This window comes from Sinocyclocheilus grahami, unplaced genomic scaffold (assembly GCF_001515645.1).
Source record: "Sinocyclocheilus grahami isolate Dianchi unplaced genomic scaffold, SAMN03320097.WGS_v1.1 scaffold1172.1, whole genome shotgun sequence".
Taxonomy (NCBI): domain Eukaryota; kingdom Metazoa; phylum Chordata; class Actinopteri; order Cypriniformes; family Cyprinidae; genus Sinocyclocheilus; species Sinocyclocheilus grahami.
The window spans coordinates 42,690-69,786 of NW_015506351.1; the positions used below are offsets into that span (position 1 = coordinate 42,690).

Consider the following 27,097-nt stretch of genomic DNA (forward strand, 5'->3'; position numbering starts at 1 on the left):
GAGCAGAATGTGTGAATAACTTTGTTTCCAACTATATAGATATAGTTACTGTATATATTTTTTTTAAAAGAAATTAATACTTTTTGTCAGCAAAGATGCATTAAATTGATCAAAAAGTGACACTGGAGACACTTATGTTACAAATAAACGCTGTTCTTTTTAACTTGCTATTTATCAAAGAATTCTGAAAAATTAAACGTATCAAGGATTTCACAAAAATATGAAGCGGCACAACTGTTTTCAACATTGATAATAATCAGAAATGTGTCTCGAGCAGCAAATCAGCATATTAGAATGATCTCTGAAGATCATGTGACACTGAAGACTGGAGTAATGATGCTGAAAATACAGCTTTGATCACAGAAATAAATTACACTTTAATATATATTCACATAGAAAACAGTTATTTTAAATTATAATAATATTTCACAATATTACTGTTTTTACTGTATCAAATAAATGCAGCCTTGGTGAACAGAAGAGATAAAACATTAAAATACCTTTACCTTTTCGAACGGTGACTATACAACTACTTATTTTAACAAAAAATTATTTGTATAAAAATGTATTTATGAAATAGATGTTACATATGTCAGTGAAGTTGATGCATTTGAGATCTTGAGCTGCAATGGAGATTCAAATGAAAATCTAAATGTCCGAATTTTTTGTGATTTTTAAGGTAAAATCTCACGCCAAAAAATAAATACAAATACAGATTTTTATGTGGCCTTATGGGCACCAATGTAGAATTAAATACAATTTAAATCGATCAATTCACACATATGATATTTGTAAATATGTTTTTGTATTTCAGATGCATGAAAGCATAGACTGAAAGTGCATCGCGTCAGACTCGTCCAGTGTAAACAGCTCCAGTGATTCAATGCAGCATGCTACATGCGTCCAGTGCAGACACAGTGCCATTACTCAGAGCTTGTCAGATGTGCACATATATGATGTATTGTTTAAACATAACTCATTTTTATTTAGATTTTTTTGTTTATAGTCAACACTTTGGTATTACTCTGCAATGCACACCTCTGCAAGCCAATCGATAAGTGACCGCTGAATCTCCTGTTTGGCAGATATTGCTTTTTGCATTATTACCAAGTATCTTGCTTCGATTCATTTGAAATGCTATTGTGCTTTCTGATTACACGCAACACACCCAAACACACGAAAATAATCACCATCATCCATAGAACTGAACACGTATACAGCATTCAAATACTTTGTGACATCCATAATCCTCTTGCCACGAACGTGACAACAAATATAAAAGTCACATTGTGCACCTGTGTCTCTTCACTCCTCGCACACCGACTCGCCCAGATCTACGGCGCCTCCTCTGGTCAGTCTGCGCATCTTGCTGAAGTCGTGATCGGAGCGGAGGTAGGACAGCGACGCTCCCTCATGCGTGCCCAGCTGATGGGGCTGAACGTGGGCCGGCAGAGGACGCATTTCCCCTTCACTCCTCCAGAACAGACAGTAGTGCTGCGACTCCGTCACGCCGAACAGACCGGCGCAGGTTTGGGCTAAAGCCTCAACGTTTTCCCCTGCCTTCCAGAGGAGTGTTCGCACTGCACTACGACAGTCGTCCTGGAATAACACTCGCACAAACCTCTGCACTCCGGCAGGAAACAACAAAAAGAAACACACATAGCTGATTTAAAGGAAGAGTTCACAAGATGAAAATTATGAGAAATGTAGCATTGCATCACTTGCTCAGCAATGGATGCTCTGCAGTGAATGGGTGCCGTCAGAATGAGAGTCCAAACAGCTGATAACAACATCACAATAATCCACATGTAATCCACACCACTCCAGTCCAGCAATTATGCATGTTTGTAAGAAATAAATTTATCATTAAGAAGTTTAACGGCTAATATACAAGTCTATATTCCATAATAATGCATCATCCAGTGAAAAAGTCCATCTCAAAATAGGGTTGGGTACCGAAAAATAGGGTTGGGTACTGAAACTGCTTCCTTTTGTGATCTGATGTGGCTTCTTGTCACAGAATGAGGCAGAAAATATGTTCTATACCGTAAAAAGCATATGGTAAAAAGGCTATGTCGATTAGCAATGGATTATAAGCATACTTAATTATGATGAAAATACCAGAGATGGCTTGAATAACAGATAAACTATACATTGTCGCAGTCGAGTGTTTATTGTCTTTGTTTTATCATTCCAAACGTTTATATCTTCTGTTACTCCGTTACAGCGATAGCAATGCCTTTGTCCATATTAGGGATTTTCTGAGTTCTATTCCTTCTGTGATGCACATGTGGAGTTTCTGCGCGAGGGCGCCCTCTGGCGTCCAGTATTAATGAAACAGACATTAAATGTGTTTATAGCGCTCAATAATGGCCAATCCATCCTATTTTGGGTCATTTTATTTTATTTTTTAAAAGTATCGGTTCAGGCACCGGTACTGTTTTAAAAGTATCGATTTGGCACCGGTATCGGAAAAAACCCAAACGATACCCAACCCTATCTCAAAAGTTCTCTTACATCAAAATCTATCAACATATTTGTTATGAACTGTTTTGGCTTGTAAACGGTGCCTGATTTTGTGCATATTTCTCTCCCGATTCAGACCACTGGAGAAAGCAATATTATCGACACATATTTTAGCTGGAATAAATGGTTTAAAGATAAAAATGCCTTGATCAATTTGTTTCTTACAAACACACATCTTTCGCTTCACCAAGGCATTAACTGATGGACTGGAGTGGTGTGGATTATTGTGATGTTTTTATCAGCTGTTTGGACTCTCATTCTGACGGCACCCATTCACTGCAGAGCATCCATTGCTGAGACAGTGATGCAATGCTACATTTCTCCAAATCTAAAGAAACAAACTCATCTACATCTTGGATGGCCTGAAGGGGCGTACATTTTCAGCATATTTCCATTTTTGCATGAACTATTAAACTAGTAAATAAATAAATAATTAACCAACTGTTTATAGTCTTAATACAGTCTCAGTGTGCATGATTAAACTGTTCACACGATTTAAAAGGAGAAAAAACATGTTTCATAATCAATCATCAAAATATATTCTCAACATTTTGGCTGATGTAATCAAGTCTGTGTGGGCAGGGGGAAAATAATTTATAATTGTTACCTAACATGTTTCACCGCTTCAAAATCCAATCAAACCTCTGATAGAAATCAAGACCTGTCTTACATCATTTCCTGGTGAACAGTCTGTTCTAATCACAAATTTGTCACATTATATACTAGTCAACATTTAAAGTGGATCAAAACCTTTCATCAAAGTTGTCCTAAAACCTAAAATGTTTGATGAACTCTGATGAACATGTTGACTACTGTATTATAAAATATTATTACAAGTCAATTGTTTTGGATCTACCGTCCCTTTAAAATTTACTTTAACTGCACAGAAGACAAATCCACAACAATAAATTATTAAACAACCCTCTACGTTGTGAGCAAATCACTCGCATATGCAACTAAATCTTTACTCTGGGCGACTTAATGATGTCTAATATTAGCCAACGGCTAATCAATTCTCAGATTTTACTCGCCAGTGTGTGAGTTGGAGGCTAAGCATAAGTTTAGCACAGATATATTTTCACTCACAGAACACTCTGAGCACTTCAGAGTTTTACTCTCCATCAAGCGATCTGTGCTATTTTTCAGTTCATCTGAATAGATGTGCAGCACACCAGTATTTGACGTACCGTAAACTCTAGTGTGAAGGTGCACGACTCGCGGTCGCTTTGTCTCACACACATGCAGAGAGAGAGAGAGAGAGAGAGAGAGAATTGACGAGCTACATGTAAACGATATTCTTTGTTGTATTTTCCTGTCAAAATAACAGCGTTCCTTTGGAATTCTTCAGCTTTTAAGAACTGCCGGGTTTTCCTGTAGTAGGCGGAACTAATCCGCAAAACAGCAATCTCATTGGCTGGCGCTCACCTATTATCGTTCCTGTTTTGATTTCAGCAAATCAGTTCGAGCAAACGCACACAACCCGATTAATATTCATGAATACAGCAGCTCATTAATCCTTAGTGCATTTTATATTGTTCTTATTAGTAGAATTCTTATCATTATGATCTTATCAGTAATTTTGTTTGTTTTTCCCCAATATTTTTTTTTACAGAAACAGAGAGAGAGAGAGAGAGAGAGAGAGAGAATTGACGAGCTACATGTAAACGATATTCTTTGTTGTATTTTCCTGTCAAAATAACAGCGTTCCTTTGGAATTCTTCAGCTTTTAAGAACTGCCGGGTTTTCCTGTAGTATGCGGAACTAATCCGCAAAAACAGCAATCTCATTGGCTGGCGCTCACCTATTATCGTTCCTGTTTTGATTTCAGCAAATCAGCTCGAGCAAACGCACACAACCCGATTAATATTCATGAATACAGCAGCTCATTAATCCTTAGTGCATTTTATATTGTTCTTATTAGTAGAATTCTTATCATTATGATCTTATCAGTAATTTTGTTTGTTTTTCCCCAATATTTTTTTTTACAGAAACACTAAATGACCAAAAAAGCACCACCACCAGTCCAGTTAAAATGACTAATATGCATTCAAACATGGTTGTCATGTTTCAATTCTAATTACTAAAGTTCTATCATTAAATAATACTTGATCATATTACCGGTATAATGCTTGACTGACTGATGTTAAGAGTGTACTTTCAGATATTTAAAAAACTGTGCCATTTTACAAACATTTATTATATACATAGTATCAGTCTGGCGAGTAAACAAAAAATGTACTAGCCAATGGCAATTCAATTGCCAAGGTGTCCGTAGAGGGTCGTTAAATATAAAATTCTCTCTCTCTCTCGCTCTCTCTCTCTATATATATATATATTTTAGTGCTGGGCAACGATCAAAATTTTTTAAATCGCGATTAATCGCATTGTTATGCACAAAATTCAATAATGAATTCAAAAGAAGTGAATTGTGCACTTTGTTCATTTAAAAGTACTGCTATATGAACAAAAGTGCAATAACATTTGGCTTGCAAACACTAAATATAAAATTCTCTCTCTCTCTCTCTCTCTCTCTCTCTATATATATATATTTTAGTGCTGGGCAACGATCAAAATTTTTAAAATCGCGATTAATCGCATTGTTATGCACAAAATTCAATAATGAATTCAAAAGTAGTGTATTGTGCACTTTGTTCATTTAAAAGTACTGCTATATGAACAAAAGTGCAATAACATTTGGCTTGCAAACACTTTAAACAAATAAGGTGCTTTTTTTACAGCAGTATTCCTTTTACATAGTAGCAGTTCAAATATTTATTGTAAATCTCAACTTACTACATTAATGTAATCAAATAAAATATAAAACCAAAGCTATTTGCCACTGCCAGGGCATTAACGTTTTTGTAGAAAATATTTTATAGTCTGTTATAGAAAAAAAAGTTATGCTCAGAGTCCAGAGCCTCGATCATAACATTATAACAGGCACCTTCTGAGAAGAGACCTGCACTATTGCGGGACCCAACGCAGCAGAGTGCGGCGCGGGACAACACTTGATGGGCGAGTGCGGGTGGGTAGAGACTCGTCTGTGCGGGATGCAGAAGAATAAGGGTGTACTCACACTAGGCAATCTTAATCGTGCCCGAGCGTGTTTGACCCACAAAGCCCAGTTCGTTGGACTAGTGTGATCGCTCCGTGCCGCGCTCGGGTTTGGTTCGTTTAGCTGTCCCAGGCTCGGTTGGAAGAGGTGGGCCAGAGCCCGGTTCAGTTGGGCTCGGGCGCGGTACGCATGTAGTGTCGGAGCGCTGAACTTCTGATACGTGCAGCATGATTGCGTGAACATTTCTGAGTGGCAAAAGTAATAGATCTGTAAAGCAATAAATTGTGAGAGGGCCATGTGTTACCGTGTCCCAAACGACTCAAAATAATAGACCACAAAGTTAACAAAACGATGCACTGCACTGTGCTGAGCGAGAGCGCTTCTCTGCTGTCTTCACGTGCTATCGGAAACGTACTATTTCCCACTTATGAAGTCGTGAGTGCTTCATGTGAGCACTGCTGCAGTCTTAGGTCCACCCCATATGCTCTCATTGGTTGAGTCGCGTGATGACGCTCATCCCAAGCCAGTACTGATCAACATCCCTCCCCTCCTGTGACCCATGGTTTGTCTGTATGTGTATTCAGAGCCAGTGAGCAACGGACTTTCATAATAATATAAAACTGCGCTAACGCGTGATAAAATAATTATCGGCGTTAATCAATTAATGTGTTAACGCGATAATAACGCGTTAACTTGCCCAGCCCTAATATATATATATATATATATATATATATATATAAATGTGTGTGTGTGTGTCTGTATATGAAAAAATATATGCAGTCTATGGTTTCAACCTGTTTCAGCTGATTGTCTTTCTGGGACTTGGCTTCTTGCCCCCGCCTCCTGCTCCACTCCCTCAAGTACTCTTGAGCCTCATTGGTCAGACTGCAGGTGGGCATGGCCTCAGGCTTGCTCTGGATCAGACATAGGCTGGCATACACACTCGTCAAATAGTATCCACCTACAAACAAACAGCCATGAAAACCAGTTTGGAGTCATTAACAATTCAAAAATAATGCATTTAAGTAGTTTTAAAGTGTAGATCAACTTGATTACATAATTCATAAGACTTTGTGGAAGTGTGTGTTCGCTGCTGGGTTTCCATGGTAACAGCAACTTTTGATTGCTGTTGCTCTGTTCAGGTAGTGTAGCTCTTCACTGGGAATATGGCTATTGAAGTTGATGAAGATAAATGATGTGGAAATCTCACCCACTTGCAGCTCAGAGCGTATGGTAGGTCTGTCTCGAAAGGTTTGCATTTTATTGTTAAGAATCTGGAGTTTCATCATCTTTAGAGCTGGTGAATTGTTTTTAAATGAAACCATTTTGATTGACACTTCCCCGTAATTAATGTGAATGACCCTTGATTCTGTTCCTCCCAGTCTAGGATTCTCATATCTGTGAAGGACTATTGCGTGAACATTTCTGAGTGGCAAAAGTAATAGATCTGTAAAGCAATAAATTGTGAGAGGGCCATGTGTTACCGTGTCCCAAACGACTCAAAATAATAGACCACAAAGTTAACAAAACGATGCACTGCACTGTGCTGAGCGAGAGCGCTTCTCTGCTGTCTTCACGTGCTATCGGAAACGTACTATTTCCCACTTATGAAGTCGTGAGTGCTTCATGTGAGCACTGCTGCAGTCTTAGGTCCACCCCATATGCTCTCATTGGTTGAGTCGCGTGATGACGCTCATCCCAAGCCAGTACTGATCAACATCCCTCCCCTCCTGTGACCCATGGTTTGTCTGTATGTGTATTCAGAGCCAGTGAGCAACGGACTTTCATAATAATATAAAACTGCGCTAACGCGTGATAAAATAATTATCGGCGTTAATCAATTAATGTGTTAACGCGATAATAACGCGTTAACTTGCCCAGCCCTAATATATATATATATATATATATATATATATATAAATGTGTGTGTGTGTGTCTGTATATGAAAAAATATATGCAGTCTATGGTTTCAACCTGTTTCAGCTGATTGTCTTTCTGGGACTTGGCTTCTTGCCCCCGCCTCCTGCTCCACTCCCTCAAGTACTCTTGAGCCTCATTGGTCAGACTGCAGGTGGGCATGGCCTCAGGCTTGCTCTGGATCAGACATAGGCTGGCATACACACTCGTCAAATAGTATCCACCTACAAACAAAAACCCATAAAAACTCCACAGTTCAGGAACATCAACAATGAAAACTTGTAAAGAAAATCTAAATTCATAAAGAGAGCACATAACTAGTTTTAAAGTGTAGGTAGATCAACTGGATTACATAATTCATAAGACTTTATGGAAGTGTGTTCACTGCTGGGTTTCCATGGTAACAGCAACTTTTGATTGCTGTTGCTCTGTTCAGGTAGTGTAGTTCTTCCCTGGGAATATGGCTACTGAAGTTGATGAAGATAAATGATAAATGATGTGGAAATCACACCCACTTGCAGCTTGGAGCTCATTGTAGGTCTGTCTTGAAAGTTTTGTGTTTTATTGTAAAAATCATGAGCTTCATGATCTTTAGAGCTGGTTCATTTTTCAATGAAACCATTTTGATTGATATTTCCCTGTAATTCATGCAAATTTGCATATTTATAATTGCCTTTGAATATCCCTTTGATTCTGTCCCTCCCAGTCTGGGATTCTGTGAAGGATGCATGCAGTACCTGTTATCTAACAAAGTATCTTACGGTTATCTTACAGGGTTTCTGCAGACATGAACAAGTTACATTTAAGACTTTTTAAGACCTTTTTAATACCACCTTATATGAAATTTAAGACCTAAACCTGTAATGGAAATACACATTTTATTACATACATATACAGTATGTAATATTTAATGTGTATAAGTAAAAAAGAAAACAATATATCATTGCTGTAATAAATGGCATTTATTACTACGATATACAGTGAACTTTTCATGTCAGCAGACAATATTCCATACAAAATATCCCCACAAAATAACTGCATCACTGAGAACCCTGTCTTACACGGGAGCATAAAAGTGCCATCTGCTGATTGGATCCGTTAGAAGTGAGTCTAACAAACGTGGATTTTAAACAGAGTCTGTATGTGTTTATTTTTGAGGCGAGTTCTTTTTTACCTTCTCCTGTCAGCCATGACGGCTCAAGCAGCTCCATCATGTACTCTGTCTCCAGCAGCAGTTGCGGGATATTACATTGAACTAGCACATAGGACAGCGCTGGTAGGAAGTCCTCAGACCCCACGTCCTGATCTGAAAAAAAAAAAAACAGAGGGAGTTCATGACCCCTTTAAATTACCAGTGAAACAGCGAAAGTTGCCCTAAAGATGACAAACCAGTATCTAAATCTTTGCTCACCAGGTTGTGTTCCCATGGCTTTGTAAACGCTCTTGCACACCTGCAGCAGAAGCAGCACCTTGTCAATGGGCGAATGGCTGCGCTGCATCAGTGTGAGCTTTGCCTTCGCTCTGTCCATGCCGCGAATGTCCAGGACGGCGACTCGTACAGCCAGGCGCTCCAACGCCCCCTCCTGATAGGCCAGCAAGCTGTCGGTGATCTTCTGTAAGGAGCCATCCTTAGTGTGGAGGGAAACGAGCATCTGCTGCAGCTGAACCTTCAACGGCTTCAACACGCAGCCAAACAGAGCCTTCTCCAGGGCAAGATCTGTGGGTCACATGACAGGAAATATGCATCTTTTATTGTTGGTAAAGCACATGGTGTTATTTAAAGCTGTAAAGTTGCTAAATTGTCCCTGTGAAATACTGTGGGTGGATATTTCTGAATAACAGTCTCTTTCTGGTCTCTTTGTGTGCCATTTACAGTGTTTGCTGGCTTTGTATGGCCTTGTCAGGGATTGAAATATTGGATGCAACTTTTAATAGACAAGGTTAGTGATTTTAAATGAATTTCACACAAAATATTGTCGCTATACTTTAGAAATAGTCTCTATCTTAATGTTTATTGTGGTGCAAGGCCTTGGGCTGTAGACTAACATTGTAAATGCATTACTGTGCATGCTAATTTTTCTGTCAATGCTGCCAATAGAGCATATATTTTATTGAACCCAGAATATTTCTTCATATATTCATTTCTAATTTAATAATGCTTTGATCAACCAAAATTAATGCTTACGTTTTACACTGATTTAGCAGAAAATGAGAAGACATGGCACAGATTGCATACTGGCCTACTCATGTTTGCCTAAAGCTATTTGGAACGTACATGTTTTTCCTGTAGCTCTATTTAAACACGGTTATGTCCTTGGTAGTGAACACAAAGGCACACAGCCACTGAGCAGCTTGACAAAAATAAATAAGCTCTGTTCAATAGCAAATTAATATTTGTACAGCAGAAGAAAGAGCCAGACACATTATAGCAAACAAGAAAATCTGTGCACTGAGCAAAATCTCCTCCCCATCCCTCCTTCTATATCTTCTCTCTCTCCACACGCTTCCTGAAGTATGCGTGGGAATGTGCTATGTGCTAATGATAAATGCAAAGTGGAAAATGCGAATGCCTCCACCAACATCTGAAACAGCATCCATCTCCGGGGATGTGGCTGGCTTTTAAATTTCTTGCTTTAATTTGGGGGAGATATCTCATAATCAGATCATAATCCCAGCTATGCAGGCTTATAAAGGATTGGATGTTCTTATTTGACTGACATAATTGTTCTGCAGTATAAAAATAGAGCTACAGTAACTTAAACTTGTGTCTTAAGCTCTGCTGTGCTGCCAGAAGTTAGCATGCTGCATTAACGGTAACAAATTTGCCAACAGAAACTCTGCAAGGAACATTTTTGGAAATATATACAATTTTACAAGTACATCATAGAATGGCAGTCATCATCTTACACCAAAACTATGTTACAGCTGTGCTAATAAAAGCTACACGTAACATTGCAATTCAAACATTAATGCTATTTTCCAGAAATTCATTATTTCAAAGGATTCTAGGAATCCTACAACATCTTTTATCCACTCCAGTGGTTTTAGAGTTTTTAAAACCTACTGATTGGTTTCCATGATGCAATTCATAGCATTGAGTCATTTACTTCCTGTAAAAGCCTTAGTGGTGTTTGCCAAGTCAAGCATCACAATTAATATTGCTCATGATTAGGGCTAATGATCTGAACAAACTCCTAGTGCATCCTAGTGTATTAAACTTAACTTAATTAAAATTAACTTAACTGCACCATTTGTGCTGTGAACAGAACTCGAATGATGCATCATGCTTCTTGTTGATTGTTTACTTTCATGAACAATCAGACCTTCAGTTTCCACCTGACAGACATTAAAATGAGCAAATACTAATTTAAAGACATCAAAAAGACATTAAAAGAGGGACTTGAGACAAATTTAAAGAAGAGACTATCATAGGGATGACCATCTACAAACCGCTCAGAACATCCAGGCAACTTTCTAGCAATGTCCTGCCAAATTACTCACATTTTCTTTAATTAAAAGTAAACAGGTCTATTTTCACTAATATTCTATTCTATATTACTGGTTAAAATTGAGGGTGGTATGGCCTAGTGCAGGGGTTCTCAACTCTGGCCCTCAGGGTCCACTTTCCTGCAGAGTTTAGCTCCAACCCTAATCAAACACACCTGAACAATCTAATAAATGTCTTCAGAATTACTAGAAAGTTTACTAGAATTACAAGAAGAGTTTGATAAAGTTGGAGGTAAACTCTGCAGGAAAGTAGTCCTCGAGGGCCAGAGTTGAGAACCCCTGGCATAGTGGTTGCTGGTCTGGTAACCAAAACCTTGGAGGTTTGACTTGTATTGCATGCAAGTGTAACCCTTTTTGGTCCTAACCACCCTGCTCCGAGCAGGACTTGATCCCAGGTCGCAGGTATGGGCTAACAAGGATGTTAAAGACCACAGCCTATAGCGTATTTTTCACTCACCCCCCATAAACTTCACTCTCATCGGGTCACGGCACCAATGTAACCCCTCTGGTCCTAACCACCTTACTCTGAGCGGGACTCGTACCCAGGCCACTGGCATGGGAGGTGGGTGCTAACAAGGATGTTAAAGACTGCAGCCTATAGCGGTCTTTACACTTATCCCCTTAAACCTCACTCCCATCCGGGTCACGGCACCAATGTAACCCCTCTGGTCCTAACTGCCTTCCTCCGAGCAGGACTCGAACCTAGGTCACCAGGACTCAAACCCAGGTTGCCGACATGGGAGGCAGGCGCACTAACAAGGACGTTAAAGGCCACAGTCTACAGCCATCTTTACACTCACCCCCCTAAACCTCATTCCCATCCGGGTCACGGCACCAATGTAACCACTCTGGTCCTAAACACCTTTCTCTGAGCGAGACTCGAACCCCGGTCGCCGGCATGGGAGGCAGGCATGCTAACAAGGACGCTACGGACCACAGCGTCTAGCGTCAGTCGCTAGTGCGCCTCTTGAAATCAGGGGAGTGAGGTTTACTTGTGCAGCTCTTACCAGATGCCTCTGTTACACAAGATATACATTTTAAAAGTTCACTGGAAATTTAACTCATAACCTTGGCATTGTTAGCATCTGCGCTACTGTTTGAGCTACAGGAAGTAATGCATCAACACTGGGTCACTGATTAAACCTCAAGTGATGCCTCCTTACCTTTCTCGTTCTCAGGCACCAGTGTCTCAATTGGAGGTTCTATTTCTCCTGCTTCCAGAAGCAGACTTTTGGCTTGGGACAGAAATCTTCTCATCCCCTGAAGCAGCTCCACAGCAGAACTATGCTTTGAGGCCTCCATCTCCTGCCTCTGCTTCTCTAAAAAGTCCTGCACCAGCGACCCAAATGTGGAGCGCTTGTCATGCGAGAGTTCGTCCACCAATCTGGCAACTCGGCGCTCAGGAGCAAACACGCAAACAAAGGCGGCGGTCATACGGCGCAGAGTCGATGTGGGGTTTGCTGAGGGAAAACGGGTCCCACGTGTGGCAGGCGGCCATTGGTGGGCGAGGTCCGCCTGGGCTTCTTCCTCCTCCAGACTGCTGAAGGAACTATTGCTGTCCAGTTCAGCAAGGGAAGGAGCTCGAGTCCTTTCCAAAGCCAGACACACCTCACCATCTTCAATATCTTTGTTGAAGTCAGTGTTGCCTTGCTGGGGTAAGGAATTACTCTAGAGAACCACATGATGTGGAGGGGAGTAAGGTAAAAAAAACAATGTTATTTTTAGAACTTGGCACAAGGGAAACAGTTTCAAACACACATCACGATCATGACCTTCCAGAACCACAAGTACAGTGTAGGCACAGTATGTGGAATATCATTATATTGTTTGTAGGAGGCAGTTAACCAGTAACTGTTATATTTGTGCAAACCTCTTTCCACCCGCGCTAACAACTGCACAGTTGCATGGGGACTGTGATTTAATCCAGTGGTTTTCAATCCTGGTCCTGGAGACCCATCACTCTTATTTAACACACCTATTTAAGATCATCAGCTGGTTCGAAAGGAGCTCCATAAACTTAATGTCGTGTGTCAGATAAAAGAGAGCAGTGTGTCCTCAGGACCATGACTGAAAACCACAGATTTAGCCAAGTAGAATGTGTTGCTGTGTTGCATTTTGTTGGTCCCAAAACAATGTTACTGTAAAACAAAGACACTCTAAACCCTTTCCATATGCATAACTATTAACTATCCCTAATATGAGAGTGAAATGAGGGTTGATCAGAATTTTGCTCAACCCCATATCCCAGGGGTAGCCAACCCTACTCCTGGAGGGCTACCACACTACAGAGGTTAGTGCCAACCCTAATCAAACACACCCTAAAAAGGTGTTCGGAATCACTTGAAAGCAACAAGTGTTTTTGAGGAGAGTTGGAACTGAAGTCTGCAGAAAGGTGTCCCTCCAGGAACTAGGTTGGCTACCCCTGCCATATACCACTCAAAGCCTAATAGTCCAATCCTGCTGCTAGAGGGCCACTTTCCTGCAGAGTTTAGCTCCAACACACTTGCCCGAAAGGTTCTGAAGACCTTGATTAGCCCGTTCAAGTGCGTTTAATTAGGACTAGAACAAATTCTGTTGAAAGGTGACCCTGCAAGAGCAGGATTGAATACCCTCTGGACTAACCTCCTCCCTATACCTGAAATCTTATTTGAATGATCAGACTTCCAGCACCATCAAGAACACTGATCTAGAAATACACTGATCCTAGCAAACATAGTCTTAACCCCAAGCCTACCCCCACTTTAACCATTAACTAGCCCTAAAAACAGAGATAAATAATAGGTTGCTAATGTTGTTTAAGACCCTAATCCAGGTGTGTGTAATCATCGGAGGGCCAAGGGCAGGATTAAAGATTCTAGAGCTATAGTCCTAAACACACTGCACGATTTTTCGGCTGTCCCAGACGAAAGATTGGCATTGTGAAACAATCGTGACGATTTCTGTGATCGTGGCTCCTAATCGGTGGTCCTGTGTCGTACAGTGAGAGAGGTTCAAAGACGGCCGTTTTCACGGCCTTGTGACCAAAGATAGCCTGCGATATAGCATGATCTTCGCACAGTGTGTTTGCTGGTATGATCCACGTTTACTGACCAGCCAATAAATATGCAACATGAAATCAACACGACATGGTGCTAAAACAGAACTGCTTACCTCAAACTCTTATCCCTTCCTCTTTCGCTGCTTCCACTTTTTTCAGCACACATAAAAATACAACTGCTAAAGTGTGATTTATCATGCTCTTTTTGTTTACCACTAGCACATGCTGATGACGTTTTCTTCTAGAAACGTGCGTCATATTGTACGAGTTAATTGGTGTACATCGTACAGTCTACACACTCGTAGCCAAGATCCATGTCACACAGTGATCTTGCAAGATTGCTAAAATCGCGCAGTGTATTTTGGGCTTAATTATTCTAATTATTTTAGTGACGTGACATGTGGCCAAGTATGGTGACCCATACTTGGAATTAGTGCTCTGCATTTAACCCATCCAAAGGGCACACACACAGCAGTGAACACACACACACCGTGAACACACATTTGTGGGCAGCCATTTTTGCTGCGGCTGCCCGGGGAGCAGTTGGGGGTTGCTCAAGGGCACCTCAGTTGTGGTATTGAAGGTGAGAGAGAGTGCTGTACATTCACTCCCCCCACCTACAATCCCTGCCGGTACGAGACTCGAACCCCCAACCTTTGGGTTATGAGTCCGACTCTCTAACCATTAGGCCACGACTTATAGCTAGACACCCTGTCCAGCTAATCAAGAGCAGTGCACATTTTGTATGTCTACTTCAAATGTCACACCCAAGTCTTACAGACTCTACTAATGAGCTGATGAGTTGAATCGGTGTGTTAAATGAGGGAGACATACAAATATTCAGTGGTTGGGGGCCCCCAGGACAGGTTTGAGAAGCACTAGAAACTTCCCGGCAGGTGTACTGGAGCAAAACTAGAAAATGGACCTCTAAGACAAAGGGTTGGACAACCATGTTCGAATCCCAGCCTTGAGCCACAGTAACCCTTATCGTTGTCCCAAGACCAACAAGGATGTTGAAAGGGAAACATGACTCACTCTGTATTTCAGTCAGCCAAGGGTACATAAACTTACAGGTGGTATCGGTCCCAACATCTGTTCATCTTCCTCTTCTGAAGTGGGAGTAAGTGCCGGGGTCCTCCTGAGCACACTTAACCCTCCCGTTCGTCTCAGGCCGCCCTGGTTGGAATTTTGTCCATGTGTCTCCCCTTGGGTTAGGTCCGATTCTCCACCCGACAAGCTGAGAGAGGTTTCATTGGACACACGGACCCTGAGGCTGCGTTTAAAGCGGTGGCGTTTGTGTGAGGCGGTTCTGCTGGGTTGGGGAGGCTGAAGGAACAGGGGGTTTACAAAACATGGGCTGATCAATCTGAATGTCCGGTGGGGCGCTGAGGGCGGAGGGGGGCCGTTAGGAAGGCCAGGAGATGTCTGAGAGCTCCAGAACTCTGAAAAAGCCATGGAAGATTGCAAAGAGTAGAATTGAGAAAGAAAAGACAGTATTTCAGAGCATTTGTGACATATTCTAGTACCTATCGAAACTAAAGCCTTTAATGTATCATGAAAACATAACATGAGATAATTTTGCAATATCTGTTTTGTGAAACATGACCTGCCCTGTTTTGGTATGGTAATAAGGATGCTATTTGGCATGCAAGTTGGAATTGCTTAGGCATGTGGTATTTGTTAGTTGGTAACTAAAAGTAAGGGTAAGGTGTTGGGAAAGTTTGCCAAATGTTGTCGAGTCACTCTTGCTCCCAGTACCAAACAATTATCCCTGAGTTTGAGCAGTACATTCCAGCACTATTTTAGCAGTACATTTCAACAGATTTTGTGATGCTGTCGAAAAGAAACACTAACTTTGCAAAGAGGTTGTTATTGGAGGATGGATGGGAAAATTAAAAACCATAGAGGACAAAACTGCACACCCCCAGGTGGGCATAAGCACAGAAAAGCGCTGCAGCTGGTTGCAAGAGGGCGTTAAGGATGCTAAGTGGGTGTTTACATATAAGTGTTAAAGGTACATCAGAAAAAATGGCTAGTTTAGTTTAAAAGCTCAGAAAGAGGGGTGGAAATGGTCGTGATAAACATGCATTCTTACCTAAACCCAAATGCGAAATGCTTTCCAGCTGGGTGTGTGTTGTGGCCTGTATAATTGCATCTGGGAGCTCAAGTGGGAAAGGCAATACATCTCTGTTGAATACATACATAAAGAGCAGAAATTACATTATACATAAAACACTTGTTTAATTTACGTGAATCATTTTCCTATAATGTTACCTGCTGATGGTGTAAAATGCCACTAGTCTGCAGAGATCAGGGAAGCTCAGGGCAGAACTTTCAAGAGAAAATGCTAAACAGTGTAAAAGAAGATGCAAAAATTTAAGATAGAAAATTAAGGCATAAAACCTTTTTTTTGGATAGTGAAATTGCGCAAGCTTGTCTTATTAGGGAGTAGTAAATAAAATGCACGTCAGGTAGACATGCATAGACAAAATAATCTCTTATATTGCAAGTTAAAATACCAGTTGTTTAGGATTTTAATTAGTCTATAATGTGCTTAATAATAATAGAAGCTTCGCAGCACAAGACAACAACAAATAAACAGTATGGGGGGCCAAATGATTGTTTGTCAGGTTTAGGGGATAGAAAATACCATTAGCTCAGTTTAAAAGCTGTGACATGTTGAACTCACTGGAGTCTTCCTCACGGATGGGATACTGTGACACTCCTCCCTCCTGCAGTCGCACACACAAAACCTTCCTGTGGGAGGCACTACACTTACACACCAGAAACGTCTGATGACAAAGAGGGGAGATACAGCATTCATTAACTCTCATTAGATGATGTTGTACGTATGTTAAATTATTATACTGCATATAACAATACAGTTGATATATAATGGAATAAAACAAAGATATTGAGAAGTCAGCATCAAGTACAAGAAAATAAACCTTAAAATAAAATAACTATATATGAAGGTAATGCAGCAGGCTGTCTCTAGTTCAGTATGTTTATCTGAAGTGTAATTAGTTGCAAATTACACCCATCATACTGGACATTGTTATGCAGTCAAAGGTTATACAGAGGTGCATCACTGCATGATTACTGTAATTATGACTTTAGGTTGTGAATAACAGTGATAAAACATGATGATTTGATTGTAAGAGGCTGTTGGGATTCCCTCACCCCAGCTATCTCTCGTTGCAGGATCTGGTGGGCGGAGTCAGGGTTGATTGACAGCTGCAACCATATGGAGTGTGTGAGGAGAAGACGATCCAAAACACTCAAACACCTCGCGTCCATCTATAACACAGGAGACGGGTCAACAAACGCAAAAACTTAAGTTTAAGTTTACTTTATTTATATAGCACATTTAAAACAGCCACAAGACTGACCAAAGCGCTTCACAGTAAGAAACGTCATCATAAAAATGTAGTAATACAAAAATTAAAGCACAAATAAGAAATACAATAGGATTGTAACTTCACGGAAAGACCTTCATTCACAAAATTCTGTTTATTAAACATATTGGCTCTATTTTTGGCAAAAAAGAAAAATCGAAAAACCCATACAATGTATTGTTGGCTATTGCCACAAATATACCGGTGCTACTTAAGACTGGTTTTGTGCTCCAGGGTCACATATTTAATGCAATTACATCAGAAGTAACTGTAGTTAAATTACAGAAAAATTAAGAGTAATCCAATTACTTTTTCAAGGGAAAAGTGATTAAATGACCGTACTTAATTGCTCAGTAATGCATTACACCCAACACTGTTTATAACACTAATGCAAATGTGCTCTGCAGTTCTCTCTACAGTTTAACACTTTTTACCTGCAGAGAAACTGTGGAAAAACTCTGCAGGTTCTGTCTGGGCACTACATGAAACACGCAGACAATGAGCCGTGCAGTAGTCACTGCTTCAAACGCTCGCTCTCTCTATATCTCGTTGCGATGACACTGTGTGGGCAGCCCGAGAGGATGCTTATGCATAACAGCAGATGGTTGTCATGGCAACAGATGCCTACACGTCCTACCAGGCAGTCCCACTCATCCACAGACACCTACTCACCCCAAACACGCTCGCGCACAAGACAGACTGCGCTTAAATCGGCGAAGAACTGTTGGCAAAGTGGAGAGGATGTTTTTTAATTCCTGCTCCTCTTGCCCTTTCCCTCTCTAGCGGTGTCAGAGAGCTCTCCGGCACAATCAGAGCTCTTTGCGATATTTTTATCTCGTTTTTGAAGCCCACGTCCCCTCCTCAAACACCACCTGACAGGTAGATTCAGCTGCCGTCAGAGTTTTATTCACTTCACAATGAAAAAAGGCCAGCGATGGCATAAAACTAACCATGCAACAGTGTGCAACTGCTGAAACTGTGAGGTTTAGGTTTAGTAATATGATCTGCTTCGGTAAATGTCACGAGCACAATCTACATACATTGGCTTTGCAGCTTCCAAAAGCAGAAATGTGCATGTAATTGTATTCGTGCATCAAGCATCTCAATACAGAGAGCTTTGCTAAGCACACACACACAGAGTTTGAAAGTGTTACATTAACAAATTCAATGTGTTGGTTTTCTTTATTCTGTCATTCTCAGAAAATGGTGCTATTTGTGCCTGAAACTGTCAGGAATTAATTAGCACATCAACTCATCATATCAGCTTGACTAGAAGACTGATAGTATCACAGTAAATTTATTAATTAATTAACATGTGTACCATTTATCTTTTAAAACTGGCTTTGTGCTTTAATTGAGCTCTATTACAATGAAAATGTACTGGGCTTGAATATTCTGGCAAATGTTTTTTTAAAAATCTGATGGCCAAGCAAATATCACTGCATCATAATTTACAGTCCAAATTCTTGTTCTTTGTGCCAAGAAAAACATTTTTTTTTACAGTCAAATATTTATTAATTAACATTTATTCTCAGGCACTTTGTGCTTTAATTGAGCTCTATTACAATGAAAATGTACTGGGCTTGAATATTCTGGCAAAAAAAAAATATAAAAATCTGATGGCCAAGCAAATATCACTGCATCATAATTTACAGTCCAAATTCTTGTTCTTTGTGCCAAGAAAAACATTTTTTTTTTACAGTCAAATATTTATTAATTAACATTTATTCTCAGGCTGACATATTCTATTGTACAGTAAATTATAGAAAATATCTAAATATCTAAAATTATATATATATATGACAGAATATATGTATAAACACTTAGTAAGTTTTTCCTTTTATTAAATTCAAGTCAAGTCAAGTCACATTATTTATATAGCGCTTTTTACAATGCAGATTGTGTCAAGGTAGCTTTACAGTATCAAATAGGAAAATAGTGTGTTGCAAGCCAATATTCGGCAAGGATTAATTAAATTGATCTTGAAATTTGTTACAGAAAAAAAAAAATCTAATACTAAAAAATGCTGTTCTTTTGAACCTCATATTCATCAAAATATCCTGAAAAACATGCATCAATGTTTCTACAAAATGATGAAGCAGCACAACTGTTTTCAACATTGATAATAATCAGAAATGCATCTCGAGCAGGAAATCAGCATATTAGCATGATTTCTGAAGATCATGTGACACTGAAGACTGGAGTAATGATGCTGAAAATACAGCTTTGATCACAGGAATAAATTACATTCTACAATATATTCAAATAGTAAGCAGCTTTTTTAAAATTCTAATAATATTGAACTGTTTTTATTGTATTTTTGATCAAATTAATGCAGCCTTGGTAAGCAGAAGAGTTTTCTTTCACAAACACACTGAGTGAGTCATAAACCTTGACATTTCCATCCAGCGTCCAGCTTTTTTTCTTCCCACAAAATAATTATATAAAATAAATAAATTAATAAAAAAAAATCAGATACACTCTTAAAAATAAAGGTGCTTCGTGATGCCATAGTAGAACCTTTTTGTCTAAATGGTTCCATAAAGAACCTTTAACATCTGAAGAACCTTTCTGTTTCACAAAAGGTTATTTGTGGTGAAAGAAGGTTCTTCAGATTACAAAAAGGTAAGAAAGAGATGGTTCTTTGTGGAACCAAAAATGGTTCTTCTATGGCATCACTGTGAAGAACCTTATAAGCACCTTTATTTTTAAGAGCGTACACTAAATCACATTCTCCTCTGGCTAGACGCAGCCTTGACTGGAAATTGTGAGGAAAACGGTATCCGAATATACCAGACGCCCCATTCAGCAGCACAACGCCAGCTATTATATCTCAGTCCTGCTTTGTTTATTTCATGTGTACGTTGTAGACCTCTAACACCCATCTGAGGTTTGTGGAGAGGGTTTATTACATAAACATCACATCACCGGCCCGGATGACTTTACCACCCACAACCGCAAGCACTAACCCACTGCAAGAGAATCTGAGAGCGAGTGCCATCAGCACACAAAACTGATGGGTCAGTAACCTCCATACCGCAAACCCTAACCAGATAACACCCGAGGAGAGACAGATGATGTCCGATTGCAGCGTAAGCCCCCTTATATAAAGCCCCGAGCAGCCTACACACAGTTATGCAATTAAGCGTCACACAGGGAGAAACACAGGAAGAGAAGCAGAGAAAGAATAGGAGATGAGGGAGGTGAGTTCGATTTCAGCAGCGAGTCGCTTTCTCCTCTTGAAGAACCTTTTTTTTTTCTTGATGCTATTTTTGAGTCTGAGTTCAGGAATATTATAATTACGACTCAAGGAAGTTTTGAATGAGCACATAAAAAGGCAGTTTTAAGATTCATTGGCTTTTGAAGACGCAGAGGGTTTTTTATTGCTCACCGTCTGAGACACTGTTGAGATATCTACGGCGAATTCATGTGAGATTACCGGGGTTCTTAGGAGAGATATTAAATATATCTGAATTTTTCACGAGTTTATAATAATTATATGCAAAAACTCATTATTAAGTGCATTAAATAGAAGAATTGTTGATTTACTACAAAACAGTAGCTGTTTTCAAAGGAATAGTTCACCCAAAAAATTAAAATTTGCTGGAAATGTACTCATCCTCAGGTCATCCAAGATGTAAATGACTTTGTTTCTTCATCAGATTTGGAGAAATGTAGCATTGCATCACTTGCTAAGCAATGGATGCTCTGCAGTGAATGGGTGCCGTCAGAATGAGAGTCCAAACAGCTGATAAAAACATCACAATAATCCACAAGTAACCCACACCACTCCAGTCCATCAGTTAATGTCTTGAGAAGTGAAAAGCTGCGTGTTTTTAAGAAAATTCAAACTGTTGCTTCTTGCTAAAATAGGAGTCCTCTATCCATAATATTTTTTTCTCCAGGTAAAAATGGTCTCGTCTGAATCAGGAGAGAAATCTGCACAGATCAAACATTGTTCAAAAGCAAAACCAGTCCAAAGCTGTTCTAAACGAATATGTGAGAGGAGTTTGATGTGAGAGGACAACAGTGGACGGACTTTTTCCACTGGAGGAAGCGTTATTATGGATTATGGACACGTATTTTGGCCAGAAGCAATGGTTTAAATTTAAAAACTATTTAATGATGGATTTGTTTCTTACAAACATGCAACTTTTGTCTTCTCAAGACATTAACTGATGGACTGGAGTGGTGTGGATTATTGTGATGTTTTTATCAGCTGTTTGGACTCTCATTCTGACGGCACCCATTCACTGCAGACGGCGGCAACAATACTACAGCGAGAATAAAAATTACGCTTCTTTCTTCGCGTGAACATTTGGGCGGGTTTATGCAAATCTTCCCACATAGTGAGGTAGATATGTGGGGGCGTGTTAGAACGAGGCGTTTTAGGTAGGTGTGGCTGACTCTTAACTTTCATAAAGAATATCTCTTTGGATTTGAGACTTTAATCTTTGCAACTTTACAGATCTTCTTTATGCACCAAGAGCTTGTAACACTCCGAAGAGAAAGGAAAAATTGAAATCGCATCATATGACCCCTTTAATTCAGTATGGTAGCTTCAGTCAGCTCAATTAAATGTTCTTTTGAAATGTTCATTAAATTAATTTCAGCAACTTTAAATGAACGTAAACTCAATAATTTAATGGGATAGTTCACCCCCTAAAAATTAAACTGTCATCATTTACTCACCTTCACGTTGTTCCAAATCCATTTGACATCGTTTCTTCTAAAATAAATGTTTTGAAATATTTTGAAAAAAGTTTAAGTTGATTGGGTGAACTATCCCTTCAATATAATTCATCTCACCTCAACTTAACTCAATTAAACTCATCTCATTCAATCTGATTCTGTTGCTAGAGACTACTATTAACCGTTAAAATCTGTCAATGTTCGCATGTCATTTGAGTTAAATGTGTCTGAATGAGACTGTCATTATTAGCGCAGCGATGCTGTCATACACCATTTAAGCGGCTGATGAATGATGACACACCGCAGCCGTAGCGGATTGAGCTTGTGTCTAAAACAGGCCTAAAGTGACGGATAAGATGAGGTGGGATGTGTGAAATCAGGGGTCCTAATGCCAGCTGCCCACTGAGGAGACCGAATATAAAGCTAACCTTTATTAAACAGGATGACGGAAGTGACAGAAGAGAAACAGAGTTTACAGTCAGACGCACGCAAACAAACATGACACACAGATGAAGGGCTATGAAAATGACCGTGATTATGACGAAGACCCAGTATTTGAGTATATTGAGTATCACATGTTTTCTCAAGAGAAAAAGACCTCAGTCTTTCTCACGTGTCTCTCACAGACATTCAGAGGAAATCTCAACCCTATCAAGACCACATTATGCAATTAAACATCAGAGAGATCAATATGAACTTAAATCTCAAAACATGCAAGCTCTGAGCAATAACTTTGCAGTTCCTTGAAATGTTTTAGTAATGTTAATGAAAAAAATAAACAACACATTTTATTTACACATCTCTTGGCACTAAAAGGCATGAAACACCTTTTAATTTACAAATAAAAAATATATAATAAAATTGTAAAAAAATAAATAAATAAATAATATAAAACAAAACAAATAATATATGACAAAATATGTATTTATTTTGTTATATTTATTATACTAAATTTTTTATTTGTATTTAAATTTATATTAAGCAGGATATCATGTAATTTCACAATATTTTAAAAAGCAAAATTTTATTTTATCTTGTTAAAACAGATACATAAATGATTAATGGATAATAATAATAATAATAATAGTTGTTGTTTTTCATTTATATGTAACAAAATAACATTTATTTAGTATTAGTTAATGAAATTATATATTAATTTGTTATCATATTTATTATACTTTATTTTTATTTATCTTTGTAATAAACAAGATAACATACTTTCACAATATTGTATTGCAAATGCTATCTTGGTAAAATAAATAGAAAGATAATAACTAATAATAATAATAAATAATAACATATAATACAAAATATAAACATATAATAATAATAATAATGTTTTTATTTGTAAAAAAAAACAAGAAAAAGAAAAGCATGAGTAACTTTTTAATTTACAGTGGAAAAACAAACTATGCTTCCGTTATACAATTTACAAAATTACACCCCTCACATTTTGAATGCTGATTACTCTAAAAATACTCCCTAAAATGCCTTTATTAGAGTTTTAAACTCGTTCTCTCTGTCCACAACAATCATGTAATCAAATAATGCATCACTAGAGTGAAGTTGAGGAGCTCACAGCAATGGAAAGTTCTGGCGTGTGATGGAGTGAATGACTCATGTAAGCGCACACGGGTGGCTGCTGAAGGGCTCTCCACATGCAGAAACACAGTTGGATGAGGGCAGTTTGACATTGTCCTAAAGCAGAGAGCTGGTGACTGCGAGCTCATTCAGACATGTGATCATTCTGCCGCAGGTGCTCTCGCCACGTCTGAACACAACTCACATCGAACAGAAGAATAGAAATGTTTCTGAAACCATATTTTGTGTGAAGAACAGACCGAAACTTCAGTCAGTACTCCCTGAAAATCTTTCCCTCCACCAAATAGTCTAATTTCATTCATTTTTATGCACTTTATTCAATTCAATTCAAGTTTATTTGTATAGCGCTTTTCACGATACAAATCGTTGCAAAGCAACTTTACAGAAAATTAAGTTTCTACAATATATTTAGTGGTAGCTTATCAGTGGTGACTGTCAGTTAATGTACATATGGCAGAAATCTACGGAAAAATCAATTAAAGACGTAATCAAACAGACTATGAACACTATTAACAGCAATTATTATATGATGCAATCAAATTTTATGCAGCCTCGGGTCATCCAAGATGTAGATGAGTTTGTTTCTTCATCAGATTTGGAAAAATGTAGCATTGCATCACTTGCTCAGCAATGGATCCTCTGCAGTGAATGGGTGCCGTCAGAATGAGAGTCCAAACAGCTGATAAAAACATCACAATAATCCACAAGTAATCCACACCACTCCAGTCCAGCAGTTAATGTCTACTGAAACTGATGCAATGCCACATTTCTCCAAATCTGATGAAGAAACAAACTCATCTACATCTTGGATAACCTAGGGGTGAATAAGATTTTCTGCCATTTTCCATTTTTGGCTGAACTATTCCTTTAAATCAAATGCATTCCCTATGAATCCCGGCATTGCAAGCGCCATGCGCTACTGTCTGTGCTTGCTAATTTGTCATGCGAGGAGGAAATTGCATTTAATGAAAAAAGGGAAAGAAAGGCAAATCGGTTTTACTTCTTTCAAAACTAATAATGGTGAGGGCGTTATGCATGCGTATCAGTGACAAAACAGGATATATATATATATATATATATATATAGTGTCCACGATGAGTGATTATGACATGACAGCACAAATTACATCATTCTAATAGACTGATCATTATAGCACTGAAAAAACAAGAGTTTCATCCATCAGTCAATGTGCTGCGAACAAAGCCACTGCAAGTGTGAACAGACTGCTTGTATGTGTGTGTGCGTGTGTGTGTGTTTCTCCCAGGAGGCTCACCACCACACTTTTCACACTGCCACCCCCGCAGCCAAAGATGCTCAGAGCCGCGGTGGTTTTTCTGTCTAACTACCACCAGGCAACAAAGCTTTACTGTACATGCTAAAAAAAGGACGACTTCCAAACCAAATGAATACATACTTAAGACATTTTAGAGAGTGCTCTCATCCAAACTCTTCACTTAACAAGAAACTTGAATAATTGTAGAGATCGTCTATTAAAAAAAACAAGCAGACCAACCACCCAGAATCACTGTAGAGAAACAAAACGGACTATGTGCCACCTGCATCAAACCAAAACACAGACTTCACTCTTAAAAATAAAGGTGCTTCAAAAGGTTCTTCAAGCGATGCCATAGAAGAACCATTTTTGGTTCCACAAAGAAGCATTCAGTCAAAGGTTCTTTAAAGAACCATTTCTTTCTTACCTTTTTATAATCTGAAGAACCTTCTTTCGCCCCAAAGAACCTTTTGTGAAACAGAAAGGTTCTTCAGATGTTAAAGAAAAAAAGAAAAAAAGGTTCTTCTATGGCATCGTGAAGCACCTTTATTTTTAAGAGTGTATAATCACTGATTATACTTAATATATTCTGACAGTCTGCATTAAATATCATCTTTACAACTTCACAGGCTGGTTTGAATCTATCAATGAATCTGGATTGATCTATCCTCTCTTGACATTACTGTGGTGACACATGCATCGGTACAGTAATGTATCATCCGTGGCACTGAATGGATACCATATATTTATACCATGGTATTTATATGGTACCTCAAGTTGCTTCAACGTATAACATGATGTTACCAGGATACATGTGCAGATAAGTACTTTTGCTCGTCATTTCTTAGCAATATCCACCTATTCCTAAAAATACAGTAGCAGCAGTATCATGTGACACTGATGGTATCAGATTGTAATGCCATGGTACTAAATGATGACCATATTTATATACAGTACTACAGTAATTCAAAGAATATCACTGGTACACATCCAAACAAAAAAGCATGGTGATACTTAAGTACTTTTTGTTAGTCCTTTTATCCATTCACCTACCTGTCCTGAAAGTACTGTGTTGATACCATGGTATTAAATTATGACCAACATGGTACTCCAAAGAGCTGCTTCAAATAATACCATGAAACATTTTATCTGAAAAAACAAGGTATTACTATGGTGCACGCCCAAATCATGGTAATTCTTTTTAATTAGAGTCAGCTGATGACAGAAAAAGACTCTAGATGAGTGAATAACTTTACCTTCTCCGTTAGTTCTTCGCCTTTGCGTCCATCATCATCTTCATCTTCATCATCTTCATCATCAGGCTGGTGAATTCAGCTTTCGGTTGAGCATCGTCTGATCCGTTCGGCGGCACCGGGGCTTGTGATGCTGTGTTTGATCTGATGAGATGATCCTTGTTCATGCGAGATGATGAGTTTGATATCATTAAATGATCCTCCGTGTTCATCACATTGTGATTCACGAGCACTGGAGCTCCGCGCGCAACTTTACCCACGCGACACAAACTCTCGTGTCACTGCGTAAGCGGATACAAACAACAACAACAACAACAACAAGAATAATATCTCAGCCAAAACGATAACGCACGAATATTTTGTACTAAGATATAAAATCAAATAGAATAAAAATAATTTAAGTCGTTTGTCGCGATCACTCTTTGCCGCGGTTATCGAATAGTCGGCTACAATAAAATCAGCTGAGGTTTATATATTAAGAAAGGAACACACGAACATGCAAACACTGAAATATGTCACTTAGTTCATAAATGAGACAGAAAGAGTAGAAGACACACACAGCCCACGTGACAGCGCCTGCGTTTCACGTCATATCCGCTGGATGTCGCTAGAGGAGAGCGAGCGAGGCAAAGCGCGCGAAAGAGAAACGACCGTTAGATGATAAACAGGTCAGATGAGCGAAAGTTAGACTTGAGATAACTAAAACATGTTTTAACAATATAAAATGCTTTAAAATAGGTCTTTAATTCACGAACCTCACTTAGTCCACCGCAGGAACACGATATCATGTGCTTGTGGACACTTTGAGGTCCATCGTTCCCAAATGTAAGGTAGGCT

General features: G+C 39.0%; 1 protein-coding gene across 1 annotated transcript; it reads right to left on the minus strand.

Moving 5' to 3' along the window:
- Nucleotides 1–818: 818 nt before the first annotated feature.
- LOC107567607 (ras and Rab interactor 3-like) lies at nucleotides 819–26,602 on the minus strand. The gene is made up of 11 exons (XM_016253306.1): nucleotides 26,264–26,602; nucleotides 17,226–17,342; nucleotides 16,732–16,834; nucleotides 16,317–16,389; nucleotides 16,138–16,229; nucleotides 15,114–15,484; nucleotides 12,169–12,673; nucleotides 8,910–9,215; nucleotides 8,673–8,804; nucleotides 7,556–7,722; nucleotides 819–1,623 (listed from the first exon to the last, which is right to left on the minus strand). The coding sequence occupies exons 2-11, from the start codon at nucleotides 17,340–17,342 to the stop codon at nucleotides 1,306–1,308; spliced, it is 2,184 nt and encodes a 727-aa protein (XP_016108792.1). The 5' UTR covers nucleotides 26,264–26,602; the 3' UTR covers nucleotides 819–1,305.
- Nucleotides 26,603–27,097: the final 495 nt, after the last annotated feature.

Coding starts and splice junctions, on each gene's coding strand:
- LOC107567607 (XM_016253306.1), bottom strand. CDS start 17,342: ATGGACGCGAGGTGTTTGAGTGTTTTGGATCGTCTTCTCCTCACACAC. Junction 16,835..17,225: donor TGCAACGAGAGATAGCTGGG/GTGAGGGAATCC, acceptor CTTTGTCATCAG/ACGTTTCTGGTGTGTAAGTG. Junction 1,624..7,555: donor AAGACAATCAGCTGAAACAG/GTTGAAACCATA, acceptor GCCGGAGTGCAG/AGGTTTGTGCGAGTGTTATT.